This window comes from Hyla sarda, chromosome 11 (assembly GCF_029499605.1).
Source record: "Hyla sarda isolate aHylSar1 chromosome 11, aHylSar1.hap1, whole genome shotgun sequence".
Taxonomy (NCBI): domain Eukaryota; kingdom Metazoa; phylum Chordata; class Amphibia; order Anura; family Hylidae; genus Hyla; species Hyla sarda.
In genome coordinates this window covers 72,063,047-72,077,559 of record NC_079199.1, presented here as the reverse complement: position 1 = coordinate 72,077,559, position 14,513 = coordinate 72,063,047, and the positions used below count along the sequence as shown (strand labels likewise).

The 14,513-nt window shown below is 42.6% G+C and overlaps 1 protein-coding gene across 1 annotated transcript in view; it reads right to left on the bottom strand.

The window, feature by feature from the left end:
* DCAF5 (DDB1 and CUL4 associated factor 5) overlaps positions 1–14,513 on the bottom strand; it is a 117,021-nt gene that overhangs the window by 23,626 nt on the left and 78,882 nt on the right. The window contains exon 6 of the mRNA XM_056547047.1: positions 9,576–9,789. Within this exon, the coding sequence (XP_056403022.1) occupies positions 9,576–9,789 (214 nt within the window). The remainder of the gene's footprint in view (positions 1–9,575; positions 9,790–14,513) is intronic.

Sequence of the window (14,513 nt, the reverse complement as noted above, 5' to 3'; positions counted from 1 at the left end):
GCCCCATACTGTCATACTTGATATTATTATATTATTTATCTATATGGATATATCTATATAGGTGAGTCCCTTATTATTAAAGGTACCACACACATATGCACCCACACACTTGGTCCCGTCCATGAAATATGTATAATATACCACGGCCCCTGACCTAAACTGGTCACGGACGTCAGGGGGGCATACATAATACTCCCCAGCCAGTGCCAAAGAGATGGTGTGCCCGATAGGTGAATTCCCACATAATTTTCTTAGGCATGGGCTGGGGAGTATTATGTATGCCCCCCTAACGTCCGTGACCAGTTTAGGTCACGGGCCGTGGTATATTATACATATTTCATGGACGGGACCAAGTGTGTGGGTGCATATGTGTGTGGTACCTTTAATAATAAGGGACTCCCCTATATAGATATACCCATATAGATATATAATATAATAATATCAAGTACGACACTATGGGCGTATGCTGCTCCCCGATAACCTCTACATGTTCATACTGATGAAACTACACGGATATATGGATCCTATAGTCATTTGATGGCAAACAGCACAATTTTTCCCTTAAACAAAATGGCGATACCGGATAAAGTGACACACATTGAGCATGCGCTGGATCTTGAAAGCAGTGTCCTCCTATACCGGTATACACATTAGCATGCGCGAGGATGCGCATCACTGATTGGTCCCCCACAACTAAGGATGGACATCTCGAGAGCACGGAGACGGCGTGCTTGAAGGAGGATGGGGCGGACATCTGTCACATTAAGAATGGGGTGAGTCACAACCCACAATATGAATTATGATATGTGCAAATGATGAAAATGTATAAAGTGTGAAGATCAGAGCAAGAAATCACAATGTACACTACAGATGGGACGACAATGAATATTTTGTCAATAACATCTTATGTTTGGGTGATTGTTTATATGAATAATTTATGCAAATTGTTAACACTGATGTCACTGGCAAGCATCATATAAAAGGAAGTGATGTAAGCTGTAACACTGGCTTGAGAAAGGTCTCATTGTGCAGACCGAAACGTAGCACTTGTAACTGGATGGGTGAATAAACACACCATTTTTTGCCACATTGGAGTGCCGCTTCTTCTTTGGATTTTTATTATATATATTATAATATTATACATATATATATATATATATATACATACACACACACACACACACAAATATCTGTTTCACAAAGAGCTACAGTAAGTAAATTTTTCTAGTGCATATGCTTTTCCCTCAACCAGTAGGATTGACTATTTTAAGACAACCTAAAGGAGTGCAGGGCAGGCCAGACAGGTACTGGTAGAGTTGGACTCAATTATTAGGGGGACAGAAAGGGTGATCTGAAGAAGAAGACCGGTATCGCCAAACAATGTATTGTCCTCCTGGCACTAGATTTAGGCACCAGATTTAGGTTGACAGGTTGATGGGTGGGGCTGGAGAGGACCCAGCAGTCATGGTACATATTGGCAGTTATAGTAAGATATTGGTAGATATAGTAAGAGGTAGGCTGCAAGCTTAAGGCAAGGACCTCCAAGGTGATATTTTCTGAAATATTACCTGTACCACGAGCCACACAAGAGAGGCAGCGGTAGATTAGGGAGGTAAACAAGTGGCTCAGAAGCTGGTGTAGGAAGGAGGGGTTTGGGTTCATGAAGAACTGATACCGTCTCTACCGTAGGGACAGGCTGCACCTCAATGGGGAGGATGCAGCTGTACTTGGGGAGAAGATGGCTAGAAGGGTGGAGGAGTTTTTAAACTAGGGGGGAGGGAACCTACAACATAAAGGGGGAAGATAGTGTAGATATAGAGGGGGGACTTATTAATGTACCTGGGGTTGAAGCGGAGGGAGGGGTTAGAATAGTTAATGATAGGCGTCATAGGAAGAAAAAAAAACTACACCATTGAATTGAATGTTGACTAATGCCAGAAGTCTGACCAATAAAAGTGACAAACTGGAGTTGATAATGTCTGAGGAGGATTATGACATAGTGGGTATAACAGAGACTTGGTTGGAGAATAGCTGTGACTGGGGTTATAGTCTATTTAGGAAGGATCGGACAAAATGGAAAGGGGGAGGAGTTTGTCTTTATTTAAAGTCCAGTCTGAAGGCCGCACTGTGGGAGGATATATGGGAGGGAAACGATAAGGTGGAGTCATTATGGGTAGAAACATATGGAGATAAGAATAAAAAACATTTTGATAGGGGTTTGCTATAAGCCACCCAACATAATGGAAGATGCAGAAGATCAATTACTGAGGCAAATAAACAAGGCAGCAAATCAGATTGAGGTGATAATAATGAGGGACTTTAACTATCCTGATATAAACTGGGAGACTGAGACCTGTGAATCTCATAAAGGAAACAGGTTTCTGACTATAGCTAAAAACAATTATCTGTCCCAAATGGTGCAGGGCCCGACCAGAGTCGGGCGCCCTACTAGACTTAATATTAACCAACAGACCTGACAGAGTAACTAATGTGCAAGTTGAAGGATACCTAGGAAATAGTGATCATAATATAATACATTATAACTTGTTCTTCAATAAGGGAATCTCTCGAGGGGGCACAAAAACATTGTACTTAAGGAAGGCAAAGTTCGATCAACTCAGAGAAGCCCTTAACAATATGAAATGGGATAATGTCCTCAAAAACAAGAATACTGACACTAAATGGGAGACTAAAAAAATATATCTTTAATTCTCACTGTAAGATGTATATACCTTATTGGAATAAAAGGGTCAGAAATAAAAGAAAACCAATATGGATGAATAAGAACATTAAGGGGGCAATAAATGACAAAAATAAAGCATTTAAACGACTAAAACAGGACGGCAGTGAAGAAGCATTAAAGCATTCTATAGAGAAAAATGTAAAATATGTAAAAAAAAACTGATAAAAGCCGCAAAAATAGAGACGGAAAGACTCATTGCCAAAGAGAGTAAAACTAACCCCAAAATGTTCTTTAACTACAGGGTAGGTCATTTATATGGATACACCTTAATAAAATGGGAATGGTTGGTGATATTAACTTCCTGTTTGTGGAACTTTTCAAGATGGGTGGTGACCATGGCGGCCATTTTGAATCCAACGTTTGTTTTTTCAATGGGAAGAGGGTCATGTGACATCAAACTTATAGGGAATTTCACTAGAAAAACAATGATGTGCTTGGTTTTAATGTAACTTTATTCTTTCATGAGTTATTTACAAGTTTCTGACCACTCATAAAATGTGTTCAATGTGCTGCCCATTGTGTTGGATTGTCAATGCAACACTCTTCTCCCCCTCTTCACACACTAATAGCAACACCGCAGGAGAAATGCTAGCACAGGCTTCCAGTATCCGTAGTTTCAGGTGCTGCAGAATGGGCAAAACAAAAATTGGAACAGGACCCTCAGATTACGCAGAAGATTTTGTTCAGTAATGAGGCAAACTTTTATTTGAATGGTGAAGTTAACAAACAAAACCACCGCTATTGGTCTGACACTAACCCACGTTGGATAGATCCCTCCAAGACTGTTGGAACACAAAAATTGATGGTATGGTGTGGTATATGGGGTACAAAGATAGTGGGGCCATTCTTCATCAATGGAAACCTCAAGGCCACTGGATATGCAAAATTGCTACATGATGTTGCGTTTCCCTCTTTATGCACTGAAGCTGGCACGTTCCCTGAGTTTTTCCAGCAAGATGGTGCACCACCACATTATGGGTGTCAAGTCCGAGCATTCGTAGATGAACAGTTTCCTGGAAAGTGGATTGGTTGTCGTGGGCCAGTTGAATGGCCCCCAAGGTCTCCTGATCTGACCCCCTTAGACTTTTATCTTTGGGGTCATCTGAAGGCAATTGTCTATGCTGTGAAGATACGAGATGTGCAGCACCTGAAACTACGGATACTGGAAGCCTGTGCTAGCATTTCTCCTGCAGTGTTGCTATCAGTGTGTGAAGAGTGGGAAAAGAGGGTTGCATTGACAATCCAACACAATGGGCAGCACATTGAACACATTTTATAAGTGGTTAGAAACTTGTAAATAACTCATGAAAGAATAAAGTTACATTAAAACCAAGCACATCATTGTTTTTCTTGTGAAATTCCCAATAAGTTTGATGTGTCACATGACCCTTTTCATATTGAAAAAACAAAAGTTGGATTCAAAATGGCCGACTTCACAATTGCCGCCATGGTCACCACCCATCTTGAAAAGTTTCCCCCTCACATATACTTATGTGCCACAAACAGGAATATCACCAACCATTCCCATTTTATTAAGGTGTATCCATATAAATGGCCCACCCTGTAAATAAATAGCAAAAAGGTCAAAAATTAAATTGTAGGCCCTTTAAAAAATGTGGAGGAAGAAATTATAAACAGGGATCAGGAAAAAGCAAATATATTAAAATAAATTCTTCTCCACTGTATTCACCGAGGAAAATGAAATGCCAGGTGAAATACAGCGAGATAAGCTAAACTCCCCAGTACAGGTCACCTGTCTAACCCAGGAAGAAGTACAGCGCCGCCTACAAAAAACTCAAAATAGACAAATCACCAGGTCCAGATGGCATTCACCCCCGTGTTCTAAAGGAATTAAGTAATGTAATAGACAGACCCCTATTTTTTATATTCATGGACTCTATAGTGACAGGGACTGTTCCCCAGGACTGTCGCATGGCAAATGTGGTGCCAATATTTAAAAAGGGGTCAAAAGGTGACCCCGGGAATTATAGACCTGTTAGTTTAACCTCGGTTGTATGTAAATTGTTTGAGGTTTTCCTAAGCGATGCTATTTTGAAGTATCTTGATAAAAATAAATGTATGACTCCATATCAGCATGGCTTTATGAGGGATCGGTCCTGTCAAACTAACCTGATCAGCTTTTATGAGGAACTGAGCTCCAGACTGGACGAGGGGGAATAGCCGGATGTCGTATATCAGTATTTTTCCAAAGCATTTGATACGGTTCCACATAAAAGGTGGTGCATAAAATGAGAAGGATTTGGCTGGGGGAGAATGTGTGTAAGTGAGTAAGTAACTGGCTCAGTGATAGGAAACAGAGGGTGGTTATTAATGGTACTTATTCTAATTGGGTGACTGTTACTAGTGGGGTACCACAGGGGTCAGTCTTGGGTCCTGTCCTATTTAATATATTAATTAATGACCTTGTAGAGGGGTTGAATAGTAAAGTAGCAATCTTTGCAGTTGCTACTAAACTCTGCAAAGCGGTAAAACACAATAGAGGAAAGTGCAAGAAAAATCAGGGCTGGGATTATGTATAAAATGGGTGAATGTTGTGACTTGGGAGTCTTAGTTAACAGTAAATTTAGCTGTAGTGACCAGTGTCGGGCAGCTGCTGCTAAGGCAAATAAAATCATGGGGTGCATCAATAGGGGCATAGATGCCCACGACAAGGAAATAATTCTACTGTTGTACAAATCACTTGTCAGACCACACATAGAATACTGTGTACACTACTGGGCACCAATGTACAAGAAAGATATAGTGGAGTTGGAGATGGTTCAAAGATGGGCAAACCGGTTAATACGGGGAATGGGAGGACTACAGTACCCAGAAAGATTATCAGAATTAGGGTTATTTAGTTTAGAAAAAAGAAGGCTTAGGGGTGACCTAATAACTTTATACAAATATATCAGGGGACCGTACAGAGATCTCTCCCATGATTTATTTATACCCAGGACTGTATCTATGACTAAGGCCTGACGCTAGGGCTGAAACGTGTCACTTGTTCCTCTGTCACCTATGTGCTGAAGTTTTGTAATAAAGTATCCATTTCCATCTACCTGCACATTCTCCTGTTTTGCAGGACTGTATCTATAACAAGGGGGAATCCTCTATGTTTAGAGGAAAGAAGGTTTCTACACCAGCACAGATGGGGGTTCTTTACTTTAAGAGCAGTGAGACTGTGGAATTCTCTGCCTGAGGAGGTAGCCATGGTGTACTCTTTAAAAGAATTAAAAAAGGGGCTGGATGCATTTTTGGAGAGTAATAACATCGCTGGTTATGGATACTAGATTTATAGGGACAGAACGTTGATCCAGGGATTTATTGTGACTGCCATATTTGGAGTCGGGAAGGAATTTTTACCTCTAGTATGAGGTTTTTTGCCTTCCTCTGGATCAACTCAGTAGGGACTCATTAGGGTTATAGGTTGAACTTGATGGAGTCTGGTCTTTTTTTCAACCTTATGAACTTTGTTACTATGTATGGGGCCCTTGGGACCATTTCTGAATCCATACATGACTCTGAATCCATAAATGATATGAAGGGATTGCGTAATCTCTAATATTTTTGTCATTTCATTTAAAACGTACAACCAGTTATTAGCTCTTGTTCTAGATGTAAAAGTGTGTTTCTGAATATTTGCAATGCCTAGTAATTACTATAGAGTTGGACTGTGTGGCATTCTGCCCAATCTAGTTGCTAATGTCATGTCTTCTATTTTGTAACCTACCTGCTGACTTGTTTGTCTTCTCTGTTTTTAATTGTCAAAAAAAAAAAAAAAGTACAAACTCTTAAAAGGGTTGTCTGGTGAAACATTTTATATTAGCACTATCCCCAAAGCCTGCCTAATAAAACAATAAAAACTAACTCTACTTCCTCTCTCCCTCATAGCCTCCAGTGTCAGGGCGGCCCATCATCAGCTGGTGACACTGCTTTCCCCAGAGCTGCAGCACTGGCCAAGCAAACTATCAGCAGAGACTGCTGTAGACTGTTACCAGAGGCTATGAGGGAGCAAGGAGTTAAAGTTTTTATTGACAAAGTTTTTTTTATTAGTCACTGGGACACTACTAAAATTCACCAGATAACCCCATTAAATAAAATCCAGTCAGATTGCTAAATAAGGTTGGGAAGACAAATTTATTTTATGCTCCTTTGAATCAAAAGTTAGAAAGAAGGCCTTATGGATTGGTAATTGCAACGAAACTGAAACACTGTGGTCAACGTCCCATAGACTGAAGTGGCATTTGGATTCAGATTTAAAAAAAAAAAAAGTTTTTTCTTTTAGGATGCTTGACTGCGTTTTGAAAAAAAATGAATCTGTTGCAGAGGCTATGAAAAAAATAATTACCTACTACTGGTCCACCACTGGCACCACATAGCTCCTGTGCAGCTAGGCGGTACAGTGCAGTGGCCATTGATTAGCTGAGCAGGCAGGTCCTGTCATATTAGAAAACTGAGAAAGACAAGATATCAGATTACCAGAAGGAACTGAATAGGAGCTGCGGAGGACCAGGGGTAGGTAAGTATAGCTTTTTTAAAATCTTTTACAGCCCTAACAACATACATGAATATATATATATTGTGACAGAGTGTCTGGAGAAGTAGTGGACGGGGTCTGTGTGTGCCCGAGGTTCCTCACTTATGTAATTTAAAGCAACCAGGGAAATGTTCAGCAGAGGTCTATGCAGACGTCTCTGCAATTCGGGTTTGTATAAAACCTGTGTGTTTTTAGGGCCTGTGTTGCTGGAGTGGGGAGAGAAGGGTGGGCCCCCACTCCATCCGGACAGTCCGAGTTTTGGGCTGTCAGGTAATCACTCCTCAGGTGTGATGGCCTGATTTAAGGCTGAGAATGCAGACACCTCTCTCTCTCAGCCTGGGAACAGGTTATCTGCATGGAGCCTGTGAGAGCACTACAAGTGGTATGGACTTTGCTATATTGTTTGGTGCCCGGTATAAGGCCGGCACTTGGATAGTGAGGTTTCCTGTTGTTAGTTAGAGCCGGACAGGCTAAGGATTTTGTTTTTATATTTTTTGTTCTGTACCTCAACCTGACAATAAAACTGGCTGAGGTCAGTTAAACGAATTCCCTGCTGTTTGGACTGCAATTTCTACAGTGTTCCTGCAAAACTGTGCCTGTCTACCCAGGAGACGTCATCCCCATTACCTAATCCCTTACAATATACATTCACACACTGCTCAAACACTAAGACAACACATCTTAGATCTGAATGAATGAAATAATCATATGAAATACTTTCGTCTTTACATAGTTGAATGTGCTGACAACAAAATCACACAAAAATTATCAATAGAAATCAAATTCATCAACCCATGGAGGTCTCGATATGGAGTCACACTCAAAATCAAAGTGGAAAACCACATTACAGGCGGATCCAACTTTGATGTAATGTCCTTAAAATGAGTCAAAATGAGGCTCAGTAGTGTGTCTGGCCTCCACGTGCCCATATGACTTCCCTATGCCGCCTGGGCATGCTCCTGATGAGGTAGTGAATGGTTTCCTGAGCGATGTCCTCCCAGACCTGGACTAAAACATCTGCCAACTCCTGGACAGTCTGTGGTGCAACATGGCGTTGGTGGATGGAGCGAGACATGATGTCCCAGATGTGCTCAAATCGGGTTCAGGTCTGGGGAACGGACGGGCCAGTGCATAGCATCAATGCCTTCCTCTGCTGACACACTCCAGCCACATGTGGTCTAGCTTTGTATTGCATTAAGAGGAACCCAGGGCCAACCGCACCAGCATATGGTCTCACAAGGGGTCTGAGGATCTCATCTCGGTACCTAATGGCACTCAGGCTACCTCCGGTAAGCACATGGAGGGCTGTGTGGCCCACCAAAGAAATGCCACCCCACACCATTACTTACCCACCGCCAAACTGTTCATGCTGGAAGATGTTGCAGGCAGCAGAACATTCTCCACGGCATCTCCAGACTCTGTCACGTCTGTCACGTGCTCAGTGTGAACCTGCTTTCATCTGTGAAGAGCACAAATTTGCCGATCTTGCTGTTCTCTGGCAAATGACAAACATCCTGCACAATGCTGGGCTGTAAGCACAACCCCGACCTGTGGACGTTGGTCCCTCATACCTACCTCATGGAGTCTGTTTCTGACCGTTTGAGTGGACAAATGCACATTTGTGGCCTGCTGGAGGTCATTTTGCAGTGCTCTGGCAGTGTTCCTCCTTGCACAAAGACAGAGGTAGCGGTCCTGCTGCTGGGTTGTTGCCCTCCTCCACGTTTTACTGATGTACTGGCGTGTCTCCTGGTAGCGCCTCCATGCTCTGGACACTACGCTGACAGACACAGCAAACCTTCTTGCCACAGCTCGCATTGATGTGCAATCCTGGATGAGCTGCGCTACCTGAGCCACTTGTGTGGGTTGTAGAGTCCGTCTCATGCTACCACTAGAGTGAAAGCACCCCCAGCATTCAAAAGTGACCATAACATCAGCCAGGAAGCATAGGAACTGAGAAGTGGTCTGTGATCACCACCTGCAGAACCACTCCTTTATTAGGGGTGTCTTGCTAATTGCCTACAATTTCCACCTGTTGTCTGTTCCATTTGCACAACAGCATGTGAAATTGATTGTCAATCAGTGTTGCTTCCTGAGTGGACAGTGTGATTTCACAGAAGTGTCATTGACTTGGAGTTACATTGTGTTGTTTAAGTGTTCCCTTAATTTTTTTGAGCAGTGTGTATATGAATAATTAAATATATCTACTGTATAAAACATACTAAATGGAAGAAATGTGTACAAAGCACACATTTATTTTCACATGTCACCTGTACAACTTATTTAATTCCTCACCTGATCTCGGTCTCCTGCGAAACAACAACTCTTCATGGTACATGAGTTAAAGTAACCCTGATTGTCAAACTGGAATATTGGCAGACGAGAGTGAATGTCATACAGAACAGGAGGCAGTCGTCGGCGCAGGGCTAGAAGCTGTGTCCCATTGCTGTTAAACCTCACGCTCATTGCACTCTGCAGGGAAAGGTTTCCACCATAGCGAAGAAGAGATCTAAATTAACAATGACAAATACAGAATAAGTAATCTTATATAAAATAGTCATTAACATTGGTTACTCTTTTACATACCCCTAAGGAGAAAAAATACAGAAAACTGTTTCTCAATCTTTTTTTTTTTTGGCTGTTTAAATAAAATCTAAGTAATAACTGATCTGGTGGCCCCTACAACAACTTCCTTAGTTAGGGAACTGAGACAGGAGAGACAACTCCAGTGTGCAATGTAATATAAATAGATGTTACTCTGATCTTCCTCATAAAAATACTTAATTCTAAACTTTTCCCAACTAGGGGACAACTTATGGACCCGTTTCCAGAACACATTTATCTTATGCCATTCAATTATTAGGATATGTTCGCATGGGCAAAAGACAACTCAATAACAACTCAATGGTTTCAATTTCCTATTGACGTCATAAAAAAATCTAAAGATAAAAAAATAAATCACATGCTTATTCTTAAGCAATACTGAAAAAATCTAAGTAAAGTCACTTGTAGAGATGGGAAGGCCTGGGGGGGGGCGGGGGGGTAGTAAATAAGGGAACTTTGGGGAAAAAAAATTCTTTCCCAAATCAATTTTTTTGTGGGTTTTTTTTTCCGGAAAATTGGAAAAGAAACATTGGTGTATGGAATATGTTCTTTTATAACCATAAATAATTGATAAATAACATAATTCTAACTATACAACATTAAGACCTTCATAAAAGACATTTGAGAATCTATTTCTCAATTGCTCAAGTGTCACAGCCTGGCTACTCCTTGCTACTCCTAGCTCCCAGACCCTTCCTTTACTGATATACAGACTGATATGTCAGTCAAGGTGGGGCTGGGAGAGGAGGCAAGCAAGGAGGTGTGCCAGGCTGTGGCACTTGAGCAGCTCAACTCAACTTTGACACTTGGCCAAAATTTTATAAATTTGGCAACCACCATCAGCTCCAGGAAAAGTACAGTTTGCTTTTATACCCTTGCAGCTATCAATCGTTGTCTGCAGCTCTTAGCAGCAAATACAAGCACATTCCCTGTAAAGAGGACACGTCAGCAGGAAAACAGTGGTGTAGCTGGCTCCACCTATGTCCACTTTATCTAGTTATCAGTCAAATAGGGTAGGTGGATGCAAGCAAGCAAGCACATACAGAGGCAGTGAATAAGAGGACATGCGCTGGACCTGCCCAGGTTATAAATGTCAAGGTCACCATTTATTCCTTATATTCTATAATCAGTATAGTTGAAGGTTTTCTGCAGTATCTGTCATGCATTAAAAATATTACCAATTTTCTCAGACCAGTTTAAAGCTGACAATACATTGATTGATCAGAAAGTGTAAGTCTATTTATTTGAGACTTTTGCTTTAGAGCCCTTCTCTGCAGAAATAGTATAGTGGTCTACAATAGAGGATAAGATGCAGTGGTCAGGAATTTATCAACTGAGACTTTTATTGGAAAGTGTCAAAAAAGTCTCAAAAACGGAAAATACGCCGAAATGTCAGACTATGTCAAACCTGGCAGAAATCCAATCTACATAGTTATTAGGAAGCCTTTTATAATATTTTTGGGATGTACCAATGTGTCATAGTTTCAAATGACATTTTAGCTTGAATCTGAAGGTTAATCTAATCTTATAATATATAAAATTCTAAAATAATACAGTTTACTCCCAATGATCCCCAATTTTTTTTTTGTTATTCTTGTAGATGTCTGATGCAAAATTATTTTTGTTTTCTATATTATAGTGCTCCAATTTCACTTCTGCAGCTGATTTGAAGAAATTTACGCCATGCTTCTGGTGCAATTTAGTCTCTGGAGAATTCTGAAAACATGTTTAGTGGAAGCATGGTGCAGTTTCTCATGGCAACCAATCCGATTCCTTCTTACATTTTTTTATATTGTGTTGAGACCTGCAAAAAATTGAAAAAAAGCTATCTGACTGGTTGCTCTGGTCACTGCACCACTCCTCCTCTACACATGTCATCAATCACCCTCTTTTCAATCCCATGATACTATGCTGCTGAATAGTGACTGTACCTCAGGCTATGTTCTCACAATGGAATGTCCACATGGAGAACCTCTAAGCGCCAGTTCCGTACAGTGCATGCGCTGGCAGAATCTTCCGGCACGTGGACCGCACAGGAATGCGCTGTCTCATAGACCGTAATGCATTCCAAGAGGTTTCCGCACAAAGAATGACCATGTCCGGACAAAGTAATTTCTGTTCAGAAAAGATCTGGCATGGAAATTCCACAGTTTGTGTGGTGGGAAGTCCGTGAGAATAAACGTACGACTTTTGATAGATTTGTCTCAGGCTCTAAGACATTTATGAGACTTTTCTCGTCTATTTGTCTCAGGCTCTGAGACTATTATACAACTTTTCTCATCTAAAGTGCTGTGTAGCATCGACAATAATGTCCATTTGCAAGATTTACTAAATGCTGTGCGACGTTTGATAAACTGCACGGACAAAAAACCCATGCTCAGAGACTTTTCTTGTCTAAAGAATAGACTATGATTAGAGAGGAGCGGATCGAATCTGATGAATCCGAGTTCATTACGAATTTGATGAAAAATTCGATTCGTAACGAATGCGAATATAGCCACGATTCTATCGCACAAATCACTTCATTAAACTCCATTTAGTGCGGTCCAAGCTCCAGGGCATCTAAAATGGAGGCTCCACATGTGAGGACATGGGGCAAGGAATCCTGGGAAGCCGGGAACAAGGGTAGGGGGTTGACCCTGAATCACATGCAGGATGAAGCCTATCAGCAGTCAGTCCCCCCTGTGATGTCACAGCTTTATATAATCTGCAGCCATATTGCAGCCCGTCACTTCATCCTTACACTGCAGAGAGATACATAGGAACAGACAGCCCTGAGTGTGTTACACAGAAAAGCCTTTTCCAGCAGTGAATTACCTCCCAGTCCAGTCAGCATTCTGTTGCACAGAGCAGTTTGCTTGTCACAGAAAAGCATGCTTACTGCAGTAATCCACCTCCCAGTCACTGTCTACAGCGGTCTATTATAGAGAAGGATCAGAGAGCAGTGTGTTGCACAGAAGAACAGCAGTGATTCAGCTCAAGCACAAATCCTGGCTAGAAGCACTGATAGGGAAGGGAGTGAGATTAAGTGCAATTTTGGCTGTAGTACACTGGTGTCTACTGCTGGTGTTGTGCACAAAAACTTTTTTAAAGCGTACTGTAGCGCATCTTTCTGCCCTCATAAGTGCATACCACACATGTACATCAAAGTGTTGTACCATTATATTCCTATATAAAGTCTTACGGGCCTAGATACTGTAAAAGGCCAGCCAAAAGTACACACCTGCTGCTGTTCTAGACAAATACTGTTTTAAGCGTAGTGAAGTGTCTTGTACTCCCCTCATATACGCACTAAGTATGTCAGGCAGAGAAGTGCCAGTACATGTGCAGAGTGGCGGCAGAGGCCTAAATTCATCAGGCCCATGCAGAGGTCACAGCAGACTAGGGGTGAGTGGCAGCAGGAGTTGCAGCGAGAGGCCTGATCTCCCGGTATCAGCTAGCGGTTGTGTATCGACCAGCAACCCATCTGCCGTCATCGTTTGGTTAACACGACCATCCACTTCATCACAGGTGACATCTGATACCCCCAGTCAACAGTCTATGGGTTCCGCAGACACAACCCTCAGTTGGCATGGCCCGGAAGCAGTCCCTGTCTTCCCATTGCCTTTGTCCTATGCTGTTCCCTCCCCTAAAGAAGTATCTTATGCTGTGGGTTCAGCTCCACTATTCAGTGAGGATGATCTAATAGAGGAACGTCAGCAGCTACTGCCCAGCCAAGAAGTGAAGGAGACATCTGCCGCTTCCTCCACTAGGCTGGCAGGTAGTGATGAGGAGAGTGACGTGGGATGTGGTGTTGCCAGCGTTCAGGGTCCTGAAGCAGACACTGTTGAGGAACCTGAGGAGGACATCAGTGACGTGCAGACACTTGATGATGATGATGATGATGAAGAAAAATTGCAACTGGGAGTCGGGTGGGGAAGGGGCTTCATCATCATCATGAGAAGAGGTTTGCAGGTTGCCCGTGAGGCAGCAGATGAGCCAGCAAGGTGGTAGCATGGTTGGCAGTCAGCATAGTGGCAGAAGTGGAAATTCTGGACCCAAACGTGCCTGGGGGAGACCACCTGCTCCGCGGCAGCCTACCTTCCCGGGAGGTAGTGGAACAGGGGTTCCATGAGACTGTGGCAATAGTAGTCAATTAGTGCGGACTGTTGGTTGGAAAATCAGCTGCTCGGCGGTGTGGCAGTTTTTCATCAAGCATCCGGAGGTTAACATAGCCACAATACAAGATGTGTCGGCAGAAGGTGAAGTGTGGCCAGGGTCCCAATGTTGGCACCACGGCGCTGTGCCACCATAAAGCGGCCTGGGAGAACCGTGGCTCCGATGTGGTGGTCCAGCCTGCTGCATTACCCAGTGGCATGCTCCCTCTTTCAGCCAGCCAAGGCTCCACCACCTCAGCCGAAGGGAGCTGTCTGTCATACCCTCCTTCTGTCTATCCAGATGCTCCTTCTCCTCTTACTTTTAGTCAGTCATTCCGCCAGCAATCCATCAGCAAATCCATGCCCAAGAGACAACAGTATGTGATTTGCTCCTGTCCAAGTTGCTGCAGTCCCTCCCTTTTCAAGTGGTGGACTCTGCACCGTTCAGAGAACTGATGGCTTGTGCCGAGCCGGAGAGTCCCAAGCCGTCATT